The sequence below is a fragment of the Octopus sinensis genome, linkage group LG3 (assembly GCF_006345805.1).
Source record: "Octopus sinensis linkage group LG3, ASM634580v1, whole genome shotgun sequence".
Taxonomy (NCBI): domain Eukaryota; kingdom Metazoa; phylum Mollusca; class Cephalopoda; order Octopoda; family Octopodidae; genus Octopus; species Octopus sinensis.
This window is the reverse complement of record NC_042999.1, coordinates 12,634,554-12,660,366: the sequence shown is the minus strand read 5'-3', so window position 1 is coordinate 12,660,366 and position 25,813 is coordinate 12,634,554. Positions and strand designations below refer to the sequence as shown.

General features: G+C 38.5%; 1 protein-coding gene across 7 annotated transcripts in view; it reads right to left on the bottom strand.

Moving 5' to 3' along the window:
• Window positions 1-25,813, bottom strand: part of LOC115209298 (kielin/chordin-like protein) — a 195,844-nt gene that overhangs the window by 135,128 nt on the left and 34,903 nt on the right. For 6 of the 7 annotated variants that reach the window (XR_004998145.1, XR_004998144.1, XM_029777635.2 and 3 more), the window contains 5 exons: window positions 24,094-24,315; window positions 12,606-12,748; window positions 7,923-8,173; window positions 5,620-5,982; window positions 4,474-5,018 (listed from right to left, as the gene is read on the bottom strand). Coding sequence is in view for 5 of the 7 variants with exons in the window: in XM_029777635.2 (XP_029633495.1) it covers window positions 4,474-5,018; window positions 5,620-5,982; window positions 7,923-8,173; window positions 12,606-12,748; window positions 24,094-24,315 (1,524 nt within the window). In the remaining 2 variants the exon portion in view is untranslated. Of the gene's footprint in view, window positions 1-4,473; window positions 5,019-5,619; window positions 5,983-7,910; window positions 8,174-12,605; window positions 12,749-24,093; window positions 24,316-25,813 lie in introns of those variants that run through there. The other variant, XM_036500857.1, reaches the window with a different exon arrangement.

Here is a 25,813-nt window from a genome sequence, read left to right as displayed (position 1 = left end):
AAGGTCAGAGTTGAGGAGAAATTTCTCGAAAAAAGAGGACTTGCCGCCTGACTATATTTTAGACTCCTTCAACTTCAACAACAACTATGCTGACCAATTTTCACTTCTAAGTATAATGTAGTAATGCAAAATGATGATGCAATACTTACAATGTAATGGTTTCAAACAGGGAGATTGACAAGAAGATATCAAAAGTGACTCATTTTGCCCTGGTTACTCATTTTGCTCCCCACCTTCTCTTTTTCTCATACACACACACACACACACATATATATATCATCAATTTATCATCCATGCTGGCATAGGTTGATAGGAGCTGATGTGTCCGAGGACAGCATCAAGCTCCGATGTCTGCTTCTGGTTTTTACAACTAATCCCTTTACAGCACGGACTAGGAGCTTTTTTCTTTTGTGTCAGCTGCACTGTCAAGGTTGCCATGCAATTCCCAAGACTATAAACCCTGGAGTAGGTGGAGGGTTAGCTTCATACTAAGGAATGGTGGTGGTGATGGGTGGGGCAGAGCAGGTTGCTGCGGAGGGATTTGCATGGCTGCACACATCTAGAATGCAGAAAAGAGAAAATGATCAGTGGGAAATACAAGAGATAGATAATGGGGATAAGGGGCTTAGGTGCTCCACAAGGCAGAAGTGGGTGGAGGGGAGGAGGTATGTAAGATTGTATAAAAGAGGGTTGGAAAAGGTAGATTGTCAAATTTGGTGAGGTTATAGGGAGGATGAGACTAGAGGGATGCAGAAGAGTTGGGGGAGGGGGAGCAAGAAGTAGGAGTATCAGAAAGGATACAATTGCTGAGGAGGGGAGGGGAAGAGAGGAGGAAGGTAAGAGATAAACGTGCTACATGAGAGGAAGGGGCCACAATAACAGTTGGAGAACCCAAACTATAGCACTTCCAGAACTCAGTCTTGCTGAGGAGGGTGTGCCTTTTTGAGAACCTTATATCACTGTTTCATCCAAGTCCTTTGTTCTCATCCATCAGGCTCAGGGTTCTCAGGTCAGCTTTCACTTCTTTCTCTATCTTCTTGAGTCTTCCTTTCTGTTGCTTCCAGCTATATTGAGCAAATGGCACTTCTTTAGACAGCTGTCTGCATTCATATACATCACATGACCATACCGTCTCAGCCTTATTTCTTGAAAACAGCATCTGATTCCTTTTATATGCAGTTTTTCACACAGCATCTTTGTACAATGTTTTTCATGCACCCTCACATTGCACATCCAACAGAGCATGCTCACTTTCTTTCTTTCCAATCTTTACAAGCCCCATGTCTCACTACCATGCAACACTGCACTTCTAACTCAAGCATCAAACAATCTGCCCTTCACTCTTGGGGAAATGATTTTTGTTATTAGCTGTGGTAGTTGCTACCTGAACTTTCCCCAACCACTTCTTATTCGAGCAATTATACTGTCAGATCAACCAGCCTCCCTTGCTAGTTACATCTCATAGGTAACAAAGGCTATCAACCACTTCTAATGAGCCATCCAGGCATTTAAGACATTCATTTTCAGGTATGCTTGTACATACTGCTCCAGTGTATCTATCACATAAGAAGTTTACCTTCTTAGATAGTCTGCCTGTGATTCTTGTGTGTCCATAGTTTACATCAAGAACAATGTGACACTTTTCTACATACAGAACAAGGTTATTTCCCCAAAGAAACTAAAGTCCAGATATTTTTCCTACTAACTACATCCTCAGCCTTTGACAGGTTTAAGGCCCCTCAATTCTAGGTTTAGCTGCTATGCCTGGAATTTCTTCACAGATTACCCAATAGATTCAGCTGAGGACTAGATCATCAGCATATGAGTTCCCAGGAATTACAACCGTGTTTCGTGGTCTGCTACCACAACAGCTCCTTTATAGGATCCAGTTAGCTCAAGACATCATCAGGAGGAACCACAAACAGCCAGTCTTAAACTCTTCAGTAATGGTTTGAAAAACTATGATGAATAGGATAAGATTGACAACCAAGCCTTGAGGCACTCCTACTTTCACACTAAATTCACCAAAGTCATTGCCAACATGCACTTTTATATATATATATATATACACACACACACACACACAATATATATATATATATATTATATATATATATATTATATATATATATATAGATAGATATATATGTATATATGGCTTTAATTGGTACAATCATGGTTGTTATTATTATTATTAATATTAATTTTATTGACTTTTTTTTGTGTGGTTACACATTTTAATAGACTGGACTGTTAAATATATATGCCTGCTTTAAATGTGAGTGTACATGTATTTCCTTGATGTTGGTTATAGAACTATGAGTTCAATATAGAACATTATTGTGTTTGTTAATGTATATTGACCTATATTGTTTATATTGTATTATTGTGTATATATATATATGTGTAGAAATATGAGTGTCTATACACACATATTTATATTTCTATGTAAATTTTTTTCATACTTACATTAAATTCTCTGAAGAGGCCGTGAGACATTCTTGTTAATGTCTCATTTATACCTGCTTTATATAGCTAATAGGTTAAATGGGACATACCTGTCTTCACGGCCGAAACAGCTGTCAGCTACAATATAAATGTATTTTCTATTTCTATTTCTATGTCTTGTTATATTTGTAATATATTATGTATAATATAACTGCTGTTGTGTAATGGTTTAATAAAGTATTGATTGGGTATTATCTGATGGTTGATGATTGATTTAGGTATATTTCTCCATTTTCTCATTTTGTATATATATATATATATATATATATGTATATATTCAATTTTGGGGGATTAATTGATATGCGGGTATTATATTTCAGATAATACAAAAATAACCTAATGTGTATATCCTACAGTAAGCCCATGGTATCAGTTTGCTGACCACAAAATAATACTACTTAAAGGATATAACCAAAATTACCAGTAGGGTATATAATATACTTCATTAATTATATCTTATATTTATTAAATATGAAGGAACTACATGTGTTTCAGTATTGGAAGATTAAAATATATATACATCTACACAACTGTATACCCATATATATACATATCATCATCATCATCGTTTAACGTCCATTTTCCATGCTAGCATGGGTTGGATGGTTTGACCGGGGTCTGGGAAGCCAGGAGGCTGCACCAGGCTCCAGACTGATCTGACAGTGTTTCTACAGCTGGATGCCCTTCCTAACGCCAACCACTCTATGAGTGTAGTGAGTGCTTTTTACGTGCCAGGGTAGGCTGGCAGCGGCCACGATCGGTTGGTGCTTTTTTTCCAACACATCTTCAGGTTCTATTTCAAAATATTAATATCTAATTTTACATCCCTTTAAAAATAAGCAATACAATAAAGCATTAAAGATTAAAAATTAAGAATAAAAATTATACTTTTTAATATTAAGAATTAAAATTTATAAATTATACATTATAAATATGAATTAGTATATATATCAATCATGTAATATCAAGTATATGTCAAATACAGAATGTGAGATATAACATTTTATATATACACATACATACATACATACATACATATATACATACATACAAACACACACACACACACAATATATATGTGTGTGTATATATACATACACACACACATACACTGGGTGTAGGATGCAAGAGATGAGAAGCAGTTCCTTCCCTTTGGAGGCTGACCAGAATCCCTCTTCAGCACCCACTCTACATCTAGCTCATGGAGAGCTTCACAGATGTTGCAGTGAAGTAAAGGGCTGCGTTTGATGTTTAAGCACACAAAGCCTGAAATGGCAGACACTGCAGATCAATGGACTTGAAGTGATGTCAGTGGGGTACGTGACATGCCATAAGACTGGATAGGTCAAAACTGAAAAGGTGATGGTCAGTGATTGCAAAAGGGACTGGGGTCTCATTCCATATTAACCCACAGCCAATGATGATCCAGGTAGAAGCAACCAGTAAAGTAACTGAAGAGTCTTGGTAAGCTGACCCCTGGACACATTGAGGGCACCTGAATAATGTGTGGGAGCATGAAAGGGTGTGTCTCACTCACTTGTCATTATGTGATAGTTGTAAATGAGTGTCACTGTCATACAAGCGGTATCATTCTGCAAATGACCATGGGGAAATATTACCTTGTTTGGAAATATGTGGAGATTGTGACAGGAAGAGCATCCAGCTGTATAAAATCTACCTCAATAAACTCCACCTGACTCCTACAAGCATGGACATTAAAAAAGATAATGATTATGTGTATGTGCACGTACACGCACGCACGCACACACACACACACACACACACACACACACACACACACACACACACACACACACCACACACACATTGATCGAGATGTCCCTTTTAAATGACAAAAATACTTTCGCAAAAAAAAGATGGAGAGACAATTTATAGAACATTATTATCAAAATCTATGTTCTAACAGGATTAAACATTGTAACAAAAAGAAATAAAATCACTTACCATGATAGTTATATCCAAATTTATTAAAGCCTCTACGGTCAAAGCCCCTGGAATTGTAACCAAACTGATCATAACCAGATCTACTTATGATTTTCACATGAATATTAGGATTTTTCTCAACAGCACTTAACTCTGACACATGCAAATGAACAGTTTTGTTGCATGGTCGACCCTTTCCTGGAGGACTGTAAGTCACACAGAGGTCATTTTCTAGATCAAGAACATCCAATGGTGCCGTATTGAATGGAACCATTGGAATATTTCCATAGGCTGCTGGGAATTTAAATTTGTTGTGGCCCATTTTCTGCCAGGTGGCATACAATCTGTCAATGTAGGTTTGAATGATGTAGAAGAGAGGGTCGTAAGCCATTGCAGTCGTTGACATATCACCACCAACAAAGGAATGGATATACGCTGCAAATGTCTCCAGAAGTTCACTCATTTCCATGAAATCTGTTTTACTGATGGCAGCAGCAACATCAAGCATTGTTGGGACCTCAACAATATGGCTGAAATTCCTTTTCAGGCATGGTTTCCAAGCATTACTGTTAAAAAAAAAAGAACAATTAATAATATAAAGGAGCCTGAGAAGTATTAATTGCCCTTAATTAAATCCCAATTTAATCAAATCTTAAATTATTCTTTTTTATGTTGACCACACTTTTTAAAATCTTAAGTCTTAACAAAGCAAAAAATAGGTTCATTCAAGCTTAATTTTAAGATTAGTGGTCATTATCATGTTAATCTTAAGATCTCAAGTAAATGTTTTCCATTCGAATATAATAAAGATAGGATTTTTGAGAAGTAAAATGATGTTTATATTCAAATGGATGCAGTTTTGTGGCAATAGTGCTTAAAAGAAGATTACTCTGTGTACACACAGAAACACACACACACAGCACATTCAGGAAAGATATACAATACTAGAAACCAAGCCCCAAACACAAGCTACATGAGAAGCTTGGTCTTTTGACCCATGTAGCAGGACAAAATCTTCAAATAAGAACAGACACAGACCATGGTGACACATTCAAGTGATGCCAGCATGGAAAACAAACAGAAAATAATGATGATGACTGTGGGAAATACTAATTAATTAAAATTCCTTTTTAAGAGTAACATGCAAAAACAACATTAAATAGTCACCTGTCACCAAAAGCATGATCTGGAACACACCATCCCCATCCATCTCCTCCAAAGAAATTGGGCTGCCAGATGATGGCTTCTGAGAAGTTAGCAGCATCAGTTGTGAAATCAAAATATGGTAAGGTAACATGGCAGTCTATCTCTTTCAGTTGCAATTCAACAAGCTGCAAAAACTGGCGATGCCATGGAAGATAGAATGCCCCACCATGTGAATGCATGTGATGAACCATGTAGAGGTCTCTGTATTTATTCCAGATATTGTCTATTCCTGACAAACGAAGCTGGGAAATAGCCTGCTGCAGTTTGGCCATCTCTTCCCAGGTGAAATCTCGAATTTCTTTGCGAAGAATTAAGTCAGAACATCTAGGAAAATATAAGCAAGTTCCAATGAGATGAAGAATTTTACAGACGGTAATAATGGTTTCAAGCTTTGGCGCAAGGCCGGCAGCTTTGTGGGGAGGAGTCTGTCAATTACACCAAGTAATTGACTGGTACTATTTTATAGACCCTGAAACATCTACAAGTCTTGAACTCAAACTAATAACATATTCACAAATGAATAAACGAGATTCAAATTAATTCCTTTTTAATTTTCTTTTGACAATTTTCTTCAAATTTTCCAGAACAATATTATAAATTCATTAAAAAGTTTTTATATTTAATTCCAGTTTCTAATTAGTATATATATCATCTATCACATTTTTTTAAAGTCTTGTTACCATATTTCTCTTCAGATACACTGCTTTGTTTCATTTCATTTTGAAAATAATGAAAAAGCTAATTTTGTTATTATTAGTGTTTGGAGTATAAATTAGTGTGACATTTTGAAAGATGGTTTTAATTTAGAGCAATTTAAACAGGAAGTTTGTATCATAGAACCAGGAGTAGTCTCAGGTCGGTTAATATCAAAAGAGTTAACATATTTGTATTCTTCGAAATACCAATTGCCATATTTAGTAATGTTCACTACTTAAATGTTCTTTTATTCTTAATATTTTGATATAAGGTGAAGAGCTGGCATTTTGTCTGTCTTTACATTCTGAGTTCAAATCCTGCCAAAGTCAACTTTGCCTTTCATCCTTTCAGGGGTCATTAAAATATAATCAAGTTTCCCCCTCCTCCAAAATTTCAAGCCCTGGGCCTATTATGGAAAGAATTATTGATATTTTGATATGAATAAGGCAGTGAGTTGGCAGAATTGTCAGCAGACTGAATGCTTAGCAGCCTTTTGTCCATCTTCATGTTCTGAGTTCAAATTCTGTTGGGGTTGACTTTGCCTGTCATCTTTTCAGGGTCAATGAAATAAGAATCAGCTGAACACTGGGGTTGATTTAATCAACTCAGCCCCTTCCTCCAAACTCGCTGGCCTTGTGCCAAAATTCGAATCCAATATTTTGAGAGGAATATTCTTCTAATATAGAATATCTATTACAAATGACAAGTAATTGTAATTATTATATTGTGAAAAATAAGGAATTATACTATTTTTATTACCTGCAGGAAATATCAAATTTGTATGTCAAGCCAAGTAAAACCATGGCCATGCATACATACAGGCATATCCTTTACGGCCATGCCCCACCTCCCTCACAATCCGTTTACCCAACCTCCATCCCACCACCCACTACAGTCCCCTCCATTAACCCTCATATACCTTACGTGCACACTCTCTATGCCCTCACATATCTACTACACACCCACCCACCCCAGCCACTCGCTACAGCTCCCTCTTCCCCTACCCTCATACTCTTATGGAACATCCCCTTCTATCCCGTCTGTACCACTTATGCTCCCCACCACTGTTCCACCATCTCTCTCTCACTTTATCTTCTTCCTCTCCTTTCTTATCCCACTCAGGTAACCAAGTAACCCTATACTAACTCATCTCTATCCCTCCCTTATACTTTAACCTCTCAGCTGACACAAAGCCACCTCCCTTGGTTCCACTCCCTCTTCCAATTGAGAGGTCATTATCCTGCAAGTTACTTGGTGATTCCACTTACATTGGTGCCATGTAAAAAGCACTGATGGTTGGCACTGGTGGGTAGCATGAGAAAGGGTATCCAGCCATAGAAACCATACCAAAGCAGACAATGGGTGCAGCTCTTCAGCTTGCCTCACTCCTCTCAAACCATTCAACCCATACCACTATGAAAGATGGACATTAAATGATGATGATGTAAGTAATATTTTATAAAAAAAAAATAAGTGCTATTTATTTTCTGCTAGCTAATGACTGTAAAATTTATGTTTATTCTTGTTTTCAAACATCATTTAATTATAAACTGTACCTGGCCACTTACTTGCACTTCAATTTTCCACCAGGCATACAAATGCAGTTTTTACAACCTATTGTTATTTCTTTGCCAACTTCAATTTGACTATGTCCAAGGAGATGACAAAATTTTTCTTTGACAATGACTGGATTTGAATTATTAAGTGGGTATCTGGCATCCTCACAGCTTAATCCTGGATAGAATCCAACAACTTCTTGTTCTTCATATGGATTATTTGAATGTCTGTGAAATTTTCTGCAAGCAGACACACTCAGAACCTGTAAACAACAAAAATTATAAATAAAAAGAAATGCACTCCACCAATATCGACCAGTTACAATCTAAATAATAGCTTTCTGCAGTTTAAAAGATTGTTGCCAATAGATTTTACTTTTAAAAATAATGTTTAGTATGTTTATAAGAGTTAACCCTTTCATTACTATATTTCTGACCAAAATACACTCCTTATGTGTTTCAATTAATTTCTAACATAATCATAAATTTAGTCTGGTTTCATTAAACAACTATAACTTTTTTATTTATCAATATACTAGCAGTATCGCCCGGCGTTGCTCAGGTTTGTAATGGAAATAACTATAAAGCATTTTTAGAGAGTTATAGCCAAAAAATAGCAAAAAAATGGAAAAAAATGATGGTAAATTTTTTTTTTAGTTAAAAAAGGTGGAGTTGCGTCCCCTAGACAGTTTGCGGTTTGTGTTTCTGATTCTCGACCCCATGTCGAATTTATCGATTTTTTCAGAACTGGGGGAACTTTTCAAAATTTTCGCTGCGTTAGTTTTGAATTATGACATTGGGCTATGTGTGTGTCAAGTTTCATCAGAATCGGTTGAAAGCCGTAGTCAGGGTGAGGGTACAAGCAAACAGACACACAGAAACACGCACAGACAAACTGCCGTTTATATAGAGAGAGATTAACGTGAATTTTGGAAGATAATTTAATGAAATGTTCTCGACCAATTCTATACTATAATTTTTGTCACAAAGTGACTCTAATTGCAGGTAGATACAGGTAAATTCAACAAGATATAAAATTATTAAAATTTTGTTCAAACATCGCTATAGAAAATGGGTTATTAGCTAATATTCAATTGGGTATACAACAAAATTTTACGATAGAATTTGTTATTCTGGGTAACTTTCTGATACCCATAATAATATTTATGGCAAAATAGTCTTAATTTCATTTAAGGTTGTGGGAAACCACTAACAATCCTTTCTTTCATTTTGTTTACATTCAACGTAACGGTTCGTTTCCGTCGTAATTATTTCAAATAGGCTCATTCGAAAAAGTAAAAAGAAATAGTCTAAGGCTTTACTCTTCTGGGAAAGTCTGTAGCTTGGTCCAGTTTCTGCAGAAAAATCACCGAAAGAAACAGTTTTTAAATTTTCACTCCATTCAGGTGCCAATTCATTTTCTTTATCGCTGTCGGAGCTCTCGGATTCACTGTTTTCACTTTCGGAAAATGAAACATCAGATTCATTATCAAATACCACATGCTTTTTCTTTTCAGTCATAGAGTTAGATTTATGAAGGTCTTCAGTAGAAAATCCTTCGAATTCTGACTCGCTGCTTGATATAATGAAATTCGTATCCATTTTTTGTCAGAATTACAAATTTTGAAAACACAATAGGAACAAATTTCGGAAAAAATCTCCCAAAATTCACGGAATTAAAATTACACTTCGATTTTTGTACAAAACTGTAGTTGAACTCTTTACAAAGTATAATACCTATTTTCACGAATGTACTAAAGAGATTTGCTCTGATATTCTCATTTAAATATAAATAGGTAAATTCGGGCGGCTTTGGGCGGTTTGGTCACATTAACCAAAATATTTTTCGGGCGGTTTGGTAACGAAAGGGTTAAACTTAATTTTATTGTTAAACTAGCAGCGTCCCCCGGCGTTGCGGTTTGTTGAGACCCTTTAGAATTGGAATTTTTGAAAAGTAAAAATTTGGCAGTATCATCATCATCATCATTTAGCATCCGCTTTCCATGCTAGCATGGGTTGGACGGTTCAACTGGGGTCTGGGAAGCCAGAAGGCTGCACCAGGCCCAGTCTGATCTGGCAGTGTTTCTACGGCTGGATGCCCTTCCTAACGCCAACCACTCCGTGGGTGTAGTGGGTGCTTTTTACGTGCCACCCGTACAGGTGCCAGACGGGGCTGGCAAATGGCCACGGACGGATGGTGCTTTTTATGTGCCACCGGCACGGGGGCCAGGCAAGGCTGGCAACGGCCACGATCGGATGGTGCTTTTTACGTGCCACCGGCACGGAGGCCAGTTGGGGCGGCGCTGGCAACGGACACAGTCGGGTGGTGCTTTTTACATGCCACCGGCAAGGGGGCCAGGCGAGGCTGGCAACACCCACGATCGGATGGTGCTCTTTATGTGCCACCGGCACGGAGGCCATTCGGGGCGGCACTTGTTATTCTCTTTAAGTGAAATACACCGAAAAATGGTGACACAGCAGTCAAAACATTGTAAAAATTAGGGATTTTCATAGAAAAAAGGCACCTTTTTGATGTAAATAATTTTTGGTGTTAACATGGTCCGATTTGAATTTTTTCTTCTATGGAAGGAAGAGTTAGCCTTCTTCTATCATACTCTCATATATATATATATATATATGTATATATGTATATATATATATATATATATATACATACATACATATATATATACATATTAATAGGAAAAAACCCTCCAGGCTACATCCTGAAAATTCATTTCTTTGCCGAATTTCTACAATGTTTATGGCGATTCATTTTTATATCTTGATTTTTTATTTTTCATGCAATTTACACATGCTTGCACGCGTGGTGAACACAGTTCACATCAAACAGCTGACTGAGTAAAGTTCACTATTCAATGCATGGGATAAGGCCTAAACAAACACATTATCAATTTTTGCACTTGTGAGATGAATTTCAGAACAGAAATAGCGCAGTTCAATTTTCATTCGCCTAAACTTTAAGTGACTCATTTTTGGTGGTTCTACGATTTGTTGGCTAGGAGGAGATGTGCCAGGAAGTTAAACACACAGACACACACACAGATACACACACAGACACACAAGTTGAGTTTTATATATATAGATATACAAACCTTATATTATTTACAGTGCACCTGAGCACTACATACAATAATTTCATTATTATTATCATTATTATAGTAAACCTGTGAGCACAAGCAACCACTATGGGGACCATTAAAGCCCTGTGGTGGAAACAGAAATAGCCATTAATGAATAATCTATATCTGAAAACTGAATGGCCAATATTGGCACTGCTAATGTTCTATGACTGAAATTTGAGTAGCCAAATACAATTTAACTTTACTGAAATGATCCTTGACATACCAGTTTGTTATCTTAAAATCCTTACTAAACCTACCATTTACCCTAAATTGTTGATGGTTAAAACTTTCGGTTCTTAACTGTTGTGGAAGGATTCTGACAAGCCCCAAGTGACAAAAGGTGGATTGAAACATTGCTATAAAATAAAGAGCTGTCAATTGTTCAGATTGAGCAGTTCACTGTTGGCAGAGAGCATTTAACCTCAACGTAACAGTAATCGTAGAGCATCGTGTGAATACTTACTCACTCTCTCTCTCTGCTCCATTAAATCATATATCCAGCAGCAGGATATAAAATTAACAGATGTCAGCTTACTTTATCTTAGTTAAAGTATCAGGTGTAAAGTCCTTGGTTGTCAAAACTAGACAATAATCAATTATACAGCAGACCTCATCAATGTTTTCGACATTTAAGTATTGCACATCTTCATCCAACTGGATGTGTGTGTGTGTGTAAGTGTGTGTGTGTGTAAGTGTGTGTGTGTGTAAGAACGTTTGTGTGCTTCCCTGTCTGATATTGTGCAATAGTTGCAAACAAGTGTTACCTCATACAAGTGAGGTTATTTGCTTCCTATCCTCCTTGGAAACATATCCAGCTATGGAGTAATATTATCTGGCTTGGAAACAGGTGAGAGTTAGTGAATAGAAGAGTATCCAGCCATAGAAATCTACCTCAATGAATCCTACCCAATTCATGGAAGCATAGAAAAATAGACATTAAAATGATGATGATGATGATGATGATAGTAAATCATCTCCACAAAACACACACACACACACACACACACACACACACCTCATTTTGCTTTCATAATCCAAAAAGTAAACAAATTTTTTATTTCATTTTTTTAAGGAATTTTATTCCAAAATGTTATCAAGAAAGTAATCAGCAGTTCACTCCTTTCACAAAAATTAAGGATTTCTAAAGCAATGCACCATCATCATCATCATCATGGTCTTTTAACATCTACTTTTCCATGCTTGCATGGGTTAGACAAGAGTTTGTTGAGTCAGTGTTTTTTTTACAGCTGAATGACATTCCTAATGCCAACTTGTTTCCATGTTAGTTAATAATCTCCCAGTTTACCGAATAATACGCAACACCATACAAATGAGCAAACACGTGCAAAAATAAGGGAAAATATGAACTTGCACACATACACGCAACATGCTTCTTTCAGTTTCCATCTATCAAATCCATATGCAAGGCTTAGAGCAGAAAACACTTGCCACATTGGGAAGTGAACTTCTTAACCACAGAGTCCCGCCTGTACCTACAATGCATCATGGAATCAAAAACAATTCAATCAGTAGAATTTAGTCAACAGACCTGACAGCTTTTCTGGACAGATTGCCTTCCCTTTATTATGTCTTCTCTTTTTATAGAATATTGGTAAATACAGCAAGCACCAAACAGGGTATTCTTCTGACATTCTTCCAATGATTTGAAATTGTTTACATTGCCACCACAACCTGGAAAGCAATTTTAAAAAAACGGTTAAAAATCATATATTCACAATCCATGCAAGATAATATTTTTCCCATGGCCAGATGCATTTCACAGAAGACTGAAAATGAACAGAGCTTTGATAGATGGAAACTGAAAGAAGCCCATTGTGCATGTGTGTGTGTGTGCATGCATGTGTAGGTGTGCCCTTGTCTGGGCATCATGTAACAGATGTAAGCAAATAACACCATCACAGAAGCAATGTCGTTCCTTTCCAGTCTTCTGCAAAATATGTCTGGCCAAGGGGAAATAGAACCTTGCTTGGAAAAAGGTGAGGGTTGGCAACAGGAAGAGTATCCACTTGTAGAATATCTGCCTCAGTAAATTCCACATGACCCATGGAAACATAGGGAAGTGAACATCAAACTAATCATGATGATGATGATGATAGTGAAAGTGTGTATATGTTTGTGCACACATGTGCAAAATTAACCATGTGTGTTTTCCACAAACTAAAAATTCTGTTGGAAGTGAACTTTACATTGATAAACTGAAAACCAGCACAAACCGGTCAGAAAATATAATTTTCATTTTCTTTTTTCCTTTTTGCAAAATTTATTTTGTGAAAAACCTGCCAAATCAGATATGTTGCACTTCAAATTAAAGATAAGGATTCTCCTACTTTTAGTAAATGCTGTTTTATGAAAACGCTTATTATAAATAAAAAGCACTTTTTTTTTCTCAATAAAACATTTTTATGTGAAAACAACACCATTATCTTTAAATATATATAATATAACAATGGGCATGTTGGACGACATGGTGGGGGCTTCTATGGCGCACATGGAGGCTACGGTTATGGTTCCCGCAACGAGGAGGGAACCAGGCTGCTGAAGTTCTGCGATACAAATAGTCTTATGGTTTGCAACACAAACTTCAGGAAACCTACCAGCCACCTAGTCACCTACCGATCGGGTCGACATACTAGCCAAATTGACTACATCCTTGCCAGGAAAAAGGAAAGCTGGCTGCTTATAAATGCCAAAACCTTCCCAGGTGAAGAATGTACCCCACAACATAGATAGGTAGTTAGTGACTTTAGGATCAGGACTAAGAGGACGACCAACATAGAGAAGAAGGATCTGGAAGCTTAAAGATCCTGCGAATGGACAGAGATTTAGAGACATATTACTTGAAGCCTTTGACGAAATACAAGAGGATATAGCTTCAAATGGGGTGGAAGACAACTGGAGGTCTCTAAGGGACAACCTGCTGAGAGCCACTGACCAGATCTGCTGTTGGTGCAAAGTCCCCTCAAGATCCAAAATAATGTGGTGGTGGAACAATGTTGTTGACAGGGCTGTTAGAGAAAAGAAACAGGCTTGGAAGGACTGGAAGAACGGTGGTAGCAGGGAAGTGTATCCGACTGCCAGAAGGGAAGCTAGGAGGCAGGTGTATTTAGCCAGAGGGGAAGCAGATAAGAAAAAATTTGCCACTGTTCTGCGCCGTGAGGATGAAAGACTTGAGGTATTTCGTGTTGCAAGACGGTGTGTGAGAGAGAATCATGATGTGGTAGGAGAGAAATGTGTCTGCATGGATGATGGTTCACTTGTGCTAAATGAGGCTGCAAAGAGAGAGGTTTGGAGATGCCACTATGAAAGGTTGCTGAATAAAGAAAATTAATGTGATAAAGAGAGTCTGCCAAATGTCGACCCAATAGAGGGACCAGCTATCCAAGTTGACAGTTCCTTGATAGTTAAGGCAATTAGAAGCATGAAGACAGGGAAAGCCCCAGGCCCATCAGGAATTACTGCTGAGATGCTCAAAATATCTGGTAGTGTTGGCTATAGCCTAGTCACCCATATAGTTAACCAGGTGATACACGAAGGAGTCATTCCCAATGACTGGTGTAGCAGCATAATAGTCAACTGCTACAAAGGTAAAGGTGACGCCCTAGATACAAATAACTACAGGGGTATCAAGCTGTTGGATCAGGTAATAAAGGTCACATCCCAACTAATTAGAGAAAGAGTCAGTTTAGATGAGATGCAGTTTGGGTTCGTGCCAGGGAAAAGTACCACTGATGCTATATTCCTGGTAAGACAGCTGCAGGATAAGCCCCTGTACCTGGCTTTCGTTGACATGGAGAAAGCCTTCAACAGGGTCCCCCGATCCCTTATCTGGTGGTCAATGAGGAAACTAGGGATAGATGAATGGTTAGTGAGAGCTGTGCGAGCCATGTACAGGGACGCAGCTAGTAAGGTGAGCGTTGGCAATGCGTACAGTGAAGAATTCCGGGTAGAGGTTGGGGTCCACCAAGGTTCAGTTCTCAGCCCCCTCCTATTTATCATAGTCCTCTAGGAAATAACGGAGGAATTCAAGACAGGATGCTCCTGGGAGCTCCTCTATGCTGATGACCTTGCTCTAATTGCTGAGTCACTATCAGAACTGGAGGAGAAGTTTCAGGTGTGGAATCGAAGGGCCTTAGAGTCAACCTAGCTAAAACCAAAGTCCTAATAAGTAGGAAGGTAGACAAGTCACAAACGCCTTCAGGTAGATGGCCCTGCTCGATCTGTAGAAAAGGCGTAGGTAGAAACCCTATAAGATGCACCAAGTGTAAGCTATGGACATATAAGAGGTGCAGCAATGTCAAAGGAAGGCTAACTAGGAAAATAGTTTTTGTATGTGGCAGATGTTCAGGAGCAATAAACACTGAAAAACTAGAAATAGTTATCTAGGGTAGCAGGAGTGGGTGTGCTGAAAGTGTAACTGCTAGAGTAAGAATAGCCTGGGCAAAGTTCAGAGAGCTCTTACCCCTGCTAGTGACAAAAGGCAGACTGTATACGAACAGCCATGCTACATGGTAGTGAAACATGGGCTGTGACTGCTGAGCATATGCGTAAGCTCGCAAGAAATGAAGCCAGTATGCTCCGATGGATGTGTAATGTCAGTGTTCATACTCGACAGAGTGTAAGTACCTTGAGAGAAAAGTTGAACTTAAGAAGCATCAGTTGTGGTGTGCAAGAGAGACGGCTGTGCTGGTATTATCATGTGGAGAGAATGGATGAAGATAGTTGTGTGAAAATGTGTCACACCCTAGCAGTTGAGGGAACCTGTGGAAGAGGTAGACCCAGGAAAACCTGGGATGAGGTGGTGAAGCACGACCTCCGAACTTTAGGTCTCACCGAGGAAATGACTAGAGACCGAGACCTATGGAAGTATGCTGTGCGTGAGAAGACCCGGCAGGACAAGTGAAACCATAACCCATGGCATCTACATGGGATGTAGCCAGTCCACTTATGCATACCTTTCCTTCTTGGGACACAAAACTCTACTTGTGAAGACCCGTTGAGGCAAGTGAGAATCAGAATCAAAATCGAAATCGATCAACATCAATGGAAATTGTAGCTGGGATACCAGTGCCGGTGGCACGTAAAAAGCACCATCCGACTGTGGCCGTTTGCCAGCCCCGTCTGGCACATAAAAAGCACCCACTACACTCACGGAGTGGTTGGCGTTAGGAAGGGCATCCAGCCGTAGAAACATTGCCAGATCAGACTGGGCCTGGTGCAGCTTTCTGGCTTCCCAGACCCCAGTTGAACCGTCCAACCCATGCTAGCATGGAATGATGATGATGATATGTAATAAAAATATTTATCATCATCTACAATATATGAAGAAAAACTTGTTTTAGTCTGCAAAAATGTATAAAAATATTTAGCACATTTTCAACCCTTCCCTTTTTCTCATATATATATATATAATATATATATATATATATATTAGTTGCAATATAATAATTGTTGAAAATGCAGCCAAATTTCACAAATATGATAAACAGTACCATAAAACCTAATATATATTCATATTATTGGTAAGATAGCTCTTTATTACAACAAAGTGTAAATGCACACATATTTTCCTTTAAACCTCCCTCCTTCTCCTCCTCCCTAACACAAACTGTTACATTAATCTTGTAAGCTTCAACATCATCTTAAATGTCAAAGTAATTCTAGTATTTTCATATATATTTTTATCAGGCTCTCTTCAAAGACACAAAGACACATATAGAAGTAAATATAATTCCTACAGTTTTCCTCTTCTTGCAAAGAACTTTCCCTCTTATGCTACACTAAGCCAAATATTCAAAGACATAAGAATAAACAACAACCTGCCTCTTTGAGCATTTCATTTTATAACTCATAATATTAGGACAAAAACTAAATAAATAAAATACAAATGAAATTGTGATACAAAGAAGGTCAAATTATACAGTGTAATTGGTTGGTTGCTAAGTGTCATAGAATGCCAACTCAAAAACTGTTTCTGAAGTGTTTAGAAATGACACCAATTAAAGAATTATTCCAAGCATTTTCACAAAATATCTACTCGTATACAACTACAAACAAATGGAATATGTTCAGACAGTAGGTTTAGTTTTATTTCGGTATTTTTAACGAAGTTATTTTAATATTTGATTCAATGTTAAAATGGTTTTTAATATTTCTTTTACTATTGTCCACTGAAGACTAAATACATCTCATCAAAGTCATTTGCCTAAATGGTTAATCACATTCACACACGCTTAACTTTCATAACACGCATCAGCATCATTGCTTTAATGTTCATTTTTCCATTCTTGCATGGGTCAATTGAGGCAGATTTTCTACAACCCAATGCCTTTCTGTTGCCAGGCCTCACCTGTTTATAAGCAAGGTAATATTTCCCATGATCAGACATGTTTTTTCACAAAAGGCTGGAAACAGACAACCTCGCTTACATAATGACAATGCTCATTTACAATCATCACATGACAGGGTACAACACAAACAACACACCTAGACATATCATCATCATCGTTTAACATCCACTTTCTATACTGGCATGGATTGGACAGTTTGACTGAGAGCTGGAAAGCCAGGAAGCTGCACCAGGCCTCAATCAGATTTGGCAAAGTTTCTACAGTTGGAAACTCTTCCTAATGCCAACCACTCCGAGAGTGTGATGGATGCTTTTTATGTGCCACATCCATCAATCTCAAGAGGCCATAGATCTGTGCCTGAAGACATCATGTCGGCTGCTGATGGTGGTGCCGCATCTGTTGTGACTGTAGAAGCCCACACTGGAATGTGGCAGTCATGCATGCAGCGACTGCATTCGAGTGCACTTTTCTTTGATGGCGAGTACCTATTTTTCCTCCTGCTCTCTTCATTCCCTTTCATAGTATTTGCCTCCAGTGTGGGCAATCCTTTGCAACCTCCTCCCATCCAGAGATGTCCAGATCAAGCAACTTCATATCCCTTTTACAGACGTCCTTGAAACAAAGATGGGGTTACCCTCGAGCTCTTGTGCCAGTGGTCACTTCTATCATTTTCAATGTTTGAGTGTTTGAAGGAGAGGATTTCAAAGGCAAAACATAGGACAAAAAAATAGCGAGAAAAAGAAAAACTTTAAAAATACAAGAATCAAAGAAGCTGGATGTATTTGCAATAAATGCAAGATTGTAATTTGAGTCGAGGAATGGATTTTGCTGTTAAGTCTCAATGGAGACATTAATGGTTTTGAATTTGCCTGGGATTGAGCAAATGTCTGTTGATTGCAGGATAGAATTCTTTTGCTGTTCTGTTTCTTTAACTCAATTTGTGTGGTAAGATGCTTGTTTCCAATCCACATGGTTCCAGATTTAGTCTCGCTGTGTAGCACCTTGGGCAAATGTCTTCTACTATAGATATGGGCCAACCAAAGCCTTGTGGGTGGAAAAGGTAAACAGAAACTGAAATGAAGCTCATTTATGGCTGCATCTCCTACATACATATACGGGGTGCGATGGGTAAATTGTCGCCAGTTTATATTTTTTATTTCATGTACACACATTGTTTGTTTTTGATTTTGTCAATTGTACAGTATAGTAGGGTCAGTTGGGCACTGTCTGTGAGAAAAACAGCACCATGATGCAATTCACTCTGCCAGAAATTTGGAAATGACAAACTGTACAGCTTGACATTCGCACCTGATATTCCAATATGAACATTTAAGAGTGTTTAGGTGTCAATCTTAGAACATGTAATGAGAGTGACAAAAATCAAACATCCAGTCAACATCATGGTGTTTGGAATGATCACTAGTGACGGTGATGTTATGCCTCAATTCATCTTCCCACATGGCCTCAGATTCAACATGGAGGCCTACATCAAGTGCCTAGAGAAAGTAATGCTACCCTGAGTCAAGAGGGTGGCTGCTGGAAGACAGTCTGGCAACAGGACTCTGCACCATGTCACACATGCAGGAGAAACCAGTCATGGCTGTCAGACAATTTCTGCGACCACATTACCCCTAACATCTGGTCACCTAACTCCCCAGACTGCAACCCCCTTGATTATTATGTGTAGGGCATAGTTGAGACAGCAACAAAACTCCTTGTAACACCAAAGATAAACTGAAGGTAAGGATTATGGCAGCATTCACCAATTTAAATAAGGAGACCATAGGAGAAGAGTTGCAGGAGATTCTGAAATCATCTGGAGGCTGAGGTCGAAGCCAAAGGTGATTTTATTGACAAAGTTTACTCTTTATGTAACTTTGGTAAATATATCTGTTAAAATGAGATGTCAATGTTATTTTCATTTCTGCATAATTTAGACAACAGTTTATTCACCGCACCCTGTATGTGTGTGTGTGTGTGTGTGTGTGTGTTTGTATGTATATATATATATATATATATGGGGGGGGTATGAGAGGTACTGGTGTCAAAAAGACCCAAAGGTAACAATGATACGAATGAGGAGTCCAACACAGGTCGTGTATTAGCAAGCATATATATAAAAATCAACAGAATGAGATAAAAAAATCCAAGGCTGTGAATAGTTTTCAGAACATTTATAAAGAAAAGGTCTTACAGCTGTTTCCGGGATATTTAATATATCCCTTCATCAGAGACGGTGCGAGAAAATGTTTATGTAATAGTTATTATAGAGAAGGGATGATGGGATATATAAAATATCCCAGAAACAGCTGTAAGACCTCTTTATAACAGTTCTGAAAATTATTCACAGCCTTGGATTTTTTTATTACATTCTGTTAATTTATACCAAAACAGACAGTGAAGCCTGGTGCAGTTTTCTGCCTACCCAGCTCCTGTCAAACCGTCCAACCCATGCCAGCATGGAAAATGAACAATGATATATGAATAGCAGTATAGTATTTCCTGTTTGTATAGTTAGGTGTACGACTGCTACTGGTGAACTTAGTGCTCCATGCATTTGATCTGTGTCAGCATAATGTAATACTGTTCCCCCTGAAGAACTGTTGTGAATTTGCATCCAATTGCACTATGGACACCCACTGCAGAGGATGCCAATAGCCACAATGGTGAAATATGTGTAGGGAAGAAACAGCATAAACTGCATCTTGCGTTTATCATACATCTTCCTATATATATATATATTGGGACCCCCTTCGGTCACACCACTGACCATGAGATTGCACCAAGAAAGTTACCCTCCTAGTCACAAGTCTGGGCAAGGTGGTTTATGGAAGACCAGCAGTCGCCCATGCATATCGGCCTCCTCTCTCCATGCCACCAGTGTTATCCAAGGGAAAGGCAGCAGCCGATACAGCTTGGCACCCGTGACGTCGCAACTCATTTCTACAGCTGAGTTAACTGGAGCAACGTGAAATAAAGTGCCTTGCTCAAGAACACAACATGCAGCCTGGTCCGGGATTCGAGCTCACAACCTCACGATCGTAAGCTCGATGCTCTAACCACTCAGCCATGTGCCTTCACTATACATATATATATATATATGGATGGAATTTACAAAAAAAAACAAAAGACGAAGACAGGTGTATAAATAACAAACAGGTGTATTAGTTTAATGCTTGGGAAGGTGAGAAAGTCTTTTATGTTTCAAGCCTACAATCTTCAACAGAAAGGAACACGAGAAAATAAACAGAGAGAGAATAAAAAGAGAAAGCTTTAGTAGCTATACGCACACACACACACACACACACGATAGCTTCTTTCAGTTTCCATCTTCCAAATCCAATCACAAGGGACTGGTGAGCATGAAGCTCTAATAAAAGACACTTGTCAAAGGTGTCACACAATGGGACTGAACCCTCTCCCTCTTTATTCCTCCTATCTTAAGTCTCTTTACACACACACTAAAAGACTACTTTCTCTCTCTCAAAGACTACTCTTTTGGCAACCATGAATCCTGGCCATAAACTACTGGTGTTTAGGAACAAAACCCTTCAGTTCCTCTGACTTAAAGTTTCTCTTTCTCATTCCATTAGGGTTGTCTACTCTATTGGCAGCAGGGAGAATTTGGAATTTAGCTGATAATCATCAGATCTGACGAAGCTATTCTGCCTTGCCATTCTCTGAACTGATCTTCCTTGGTCCCTTCAATGCACACACCTCTTTCTGGCATTCCCATTCCTCATACTTCAATGCTGTTTGGTAGAGCCAAATTATTTATCACTCTCAACAGTCTACAGTAGTTATTATGAAAAGCATCATCCTATACCATCAATGATCCATTCTGGCATGGGTTGGACCATTTGACAGGATGCAACGGGTCTAAGGACTCCATCATTCTGCAATGTCTACTTTGGCATGGTTTCTGTGCTTGAATGCCATACTTAACACTCACCACTTTACACAATGTATTGGGTACTTGTTTTGTGACACCAAAGGGATTGCCATGCAGCCTGCATGATAACAAATCCAGAGAGGAACAGCTTAAAGCTGGGAGATAAGGGATTAAAGTATTAGAGAAGGCAGAAGAACAGAGGAGGTTTCTTGTTGTAGTTGAGGAGCTACATGACTACTCGGATTTTAGAAGAGAGGAGGGTGGCAGTGATCAGGGTGGAGTGGGGAAGAGATAAAAATAGCAGGAGTGAAGTAACTTTATGGGTCCTTAATGTAGGCAGTGAGTGGAAGTGGAAATAGAAGAATCAAGAGATCGCTAGAGTGTAAAGTAGTACAAGGGAAGAGGAATGGGTGAGAGGTGAATAGAATGAAGGAAAAAGGACAGTCTACATTTACCCATGACCAACACATTGACCCCGTAAGTTCTGTTAACCTCTTCCTCATCTTCAAACATAGCCTTTTGTCAACGATTCTGAATAATCATCATACCACACATCATCTTAATGCTTCATCTAAACCCCTCTTAGTATGTGACTACTCTTCATATAAAATATGATTTGGCTCCAACTCATCTGAAAGAGCTAAGTGGGTGACCAAAACCATTTTTCTAGACATTCTTCATTGCATCCATCACTCAACTAAAGGAAAACCCAACGCAGTTAAAGAACACTGCCCACACACCAGGGAGCAAGTCACCCCCTATCACCAACTGATAAGTATTTTCCACATCTGTAATGCTTGCTACACAACCATCAGAAAAGCGAAAAACACCTTATGTTTAGAGTATAACCTGCAAGCTTTCTGCTCTTCTTAACATCAGCAGAGCCATCTGTTAATGCCAAGTCTAAGACTAAATGATGAACAAAAACAGACACCACATACTTATACAAATAGTGGTATTATCATATTATATTACTACATATGTGACTTTCAGAAGAGCATAAAATCTAATATTTTGAGGTGCTGTAGCAAGTATTCTCAAAACATGACTCATTTCCTGTTCAGAAATATCTCAAAAATGAATGCGTATAAATATCTGTGTGTGTGTGTGTGTGTACAAAATTCAAAATTTGATAAGTGGCCATGCATGAAACGCTCAGCTTTTGAGTCACTTTGTAACTTCTGCTGATTAAAAATAATATATATATTCATATTTTGAATTCTACTTGTGCTGTCATCCTGTACTGCCAAACCTCTCTCTCTCTCTCTCTCTCTCTCTCTCTCTCTCTCTCTGTGATCTTTGCTGATATATCTCCTCGTTTCTCCCTCCACCTCCTCACTTTCATTACTTTTACTTCTATCACCTTCACCCCCCCCTCTCCCTATGTTATTCCCATTCTCAAATCCTGCTGCCTGAAACAAATGAAAACAACACTGAGTAGTGGAAACCCTTTCATCCTGCAGGGGACAAAGTAACCTTACTAGAGCTGGGGCCATCATAGAATGCACTCCCTACAGTCTGTTAAGTGGGTGGCATTAAGAAGGGCATGCAATCAGAAACAATACAAAAAAATGCAAAGCATGGGTGAAATACGGTCCCCAACCTATCCAAAATGGGCAGGAGCTGCTAAAAAGATCTTACTTGGACCAGGACAAACTACCCAATCCATGGCAGTATGAAAAGTGGACATAAAATCAGGACAAAGAGGATATTACATAAAAATACAATTAATATTTAAAGGCGGTGCTCCAGCATGGCCACAGTCAAATGACTGAAACAAATAAAAGAGTAATATATTCAAATTTGAGAAGAATTAGTGAAATATGTCCTTACAATCTTAATTTATCACAAAGGCATATTTTAGATTTGATTAAGAGCAATAATTAAATCTTAACCCTTTCGTTACTGTATTTCTGTTGAGATGCTCTGTGTTTCATTCAATTAATTTAAATATAACAAAGAATTTAGTAAAAGAACTTAGTTATCATTAAGCTAGTGTTGGGAACATAGATTGTGACTAAGGTTTGGTGGAAGATTTTAATTCAATACTTTTGGAAACAAGACATCTGTACTACAGAGTCAGAGGTGGTTTTGGCTGGGCTGGTATCAAAAGGGTTAAAGATAGGTTTTGTAAATGAATGAAATGGGTATGAAAGTTTGCAGATAATGAAATGTTTTGGAAGAGTGTAGGAGTTCACATCAAGTATTGTGAAATAATAAAAGAAATAATGAGGGAAGCTTCTAATGTTTGAGGGAGAGTTAATCTCTTATATATCTTGCATGAATAACACATCTACAAAGAAAAGTAGCAACAAATGTCTACAAACTAACAACACATTATCACATGCTAGCAATTGCTATTAATGCGTTCTTACAAGCTAGCAATGAATTATTGCAAGCTAGCAATTGCTTGCAACAAACTATTGTAAACTAACAATTACTAGCATGTAATAGTTTATTGCTAACAATTGCTACCTTGTAGTATTGAACAGAGGTTCAATCAACCCCTGTAAATGGTTGATTTACCCAAAATCTATAATGAATTAGTACAATAACTTTACTGTTATGAAACTAGTGTTTGGAACATAAACCAACCTGAAATTTTGATGGAAGGTGTTAATTTAAGTCAATTTGTATCAGAGAACCGAAAACAGTCTTGGGCTGGTTGGTATCAAAAGAGTTAATGCCCTATTTATGTGCTTCAACTTGAAAAATATACATTGAGTAAAATAAACATGTACCAGTTAATTTGTATAGGTAATAAAAGTATGTCATACCTGTGTAATTAAATACAAGGCATTGGTTTTTATTACGATCAAAGTAATATGCTTCATAGGTTTCATGGCAGTATCCAGGGTCAGCAGGCCAGACGTAAGGATTGATCCAGGTTTCACAGAGAGTACCACTGAAGGGTGCTGGACATAGACATTTGAACGTGCCATTTGATTCGTTTCCAACACATGATCCAGCATGTTTACAAGGTGAACTGCTACATGGCTCTACAAATGAAAATAATATGGTAAATCATCATCATCATCGTTTAGCATCCGCTTTCCATGCTGGCATGGGTTGGACGGTTCAACTGGGGTCTGGGAAGCCAGAAGGCTGCACCAGGCCAGTCAGATCTGGCAGTGTTTCTACGGCTGGATGCCCTTCCTAACGCCAACCACTCCGCGAGTGTAGTGGGTGCTTTTTATGTGCCACCCACACAGGCGCCAGACGGTGCTGGCAAATGGCCACAAACGGATGGTGCTTTTACGTGCCACCGGCACGGAGGCCAGGCGAGGCTGGCAACGGCCACGAACGGATGGTGCTTTTATGTGCCACTGGCACAGGGGCCAGGCGAGGCTGGCAACGGACACGAACGGATGGCACGGAGGCCAGTTGGGGCGGCGCTGGCAACGGCCACAATCGGATGGTTCGCTTACTTGTCACTGGCACTGGTATCACAGCCGCAATTTCCATTGATGTTGATCGACTTCGATTTTGGTTCTGCTTTCTGATATCTGATTTGATTTTGATTTTTTGATGTTTTTTTTTAATAACACTTGTATACACACACACACACACACACTTATATCATCATCATCAAAACACGTGATAAAAATGTGAAGAGACTGGAACAGATTTGAAAAAGCAACCAACAAGACAACCAAGGCTCTACGCGTTTCAGTCTTACAGAGCACACGGCATTTAGCTCATAAGCAAGCAGCTGCTGTAAGGTTGCCCTGAGAGAGTGTTCACTGAATTCTCCCTTTTGAATTAAAATTTCTTCTGTACAAGCAGCAGATCATGCAAGAACTGAAGGAGAATGATCACTAATTGTGATTAGAATTCTGTCGTAAAGTTATGGAAAACAAACAAAAGCAAATTTCTGGACAAGCTGTGGATGTCAAATGATGCCCATTGTCATCTCACAGGTTATATGAAGAAGCAGAACTATCATTACTGGGCAGACAGCAACCCTAAAGAACTTCGTGAATGCCTTTAACACAGCAGCAAGATGACAGTATGGTGTGCAGTTTTGCCACATGGGGTCATCGGATCTTAGTTTTTCGAAAGTGAATAGGGGATCACAATGACTGTCCCTTCAGATCAATATGTTGAGATGCTGCAATCTTTTGTTGCACCTGTATTAAACAATTTTCTGCAACTTCATGAAGTCTGGTTTCCACAGAATATTCTGACATCACACACAAGGCAGTCAATAAAAGCTGTGTGAGATTTGTTCAGTAATCATGTCATCTCAAGATTCAGTGACATATTTGACCCCCACACCAAGATCATTGGATTTGTCCTTTTGTGATCTTTTCTTGTGGGGCTATCTAAAGAGTTGGGTCTATATGGCTCAGCCAAGGATACTGGATGTGAAACAAAGAATTCAAGGTGAAATTCATGGTATATCACCTGAGTTATTGCACCAAGCAATGAGGAGCCTCAACAGCAGATTGCCAGAATGTACACATAGAGGAGAACATCTACAAGATGCAATTTTCA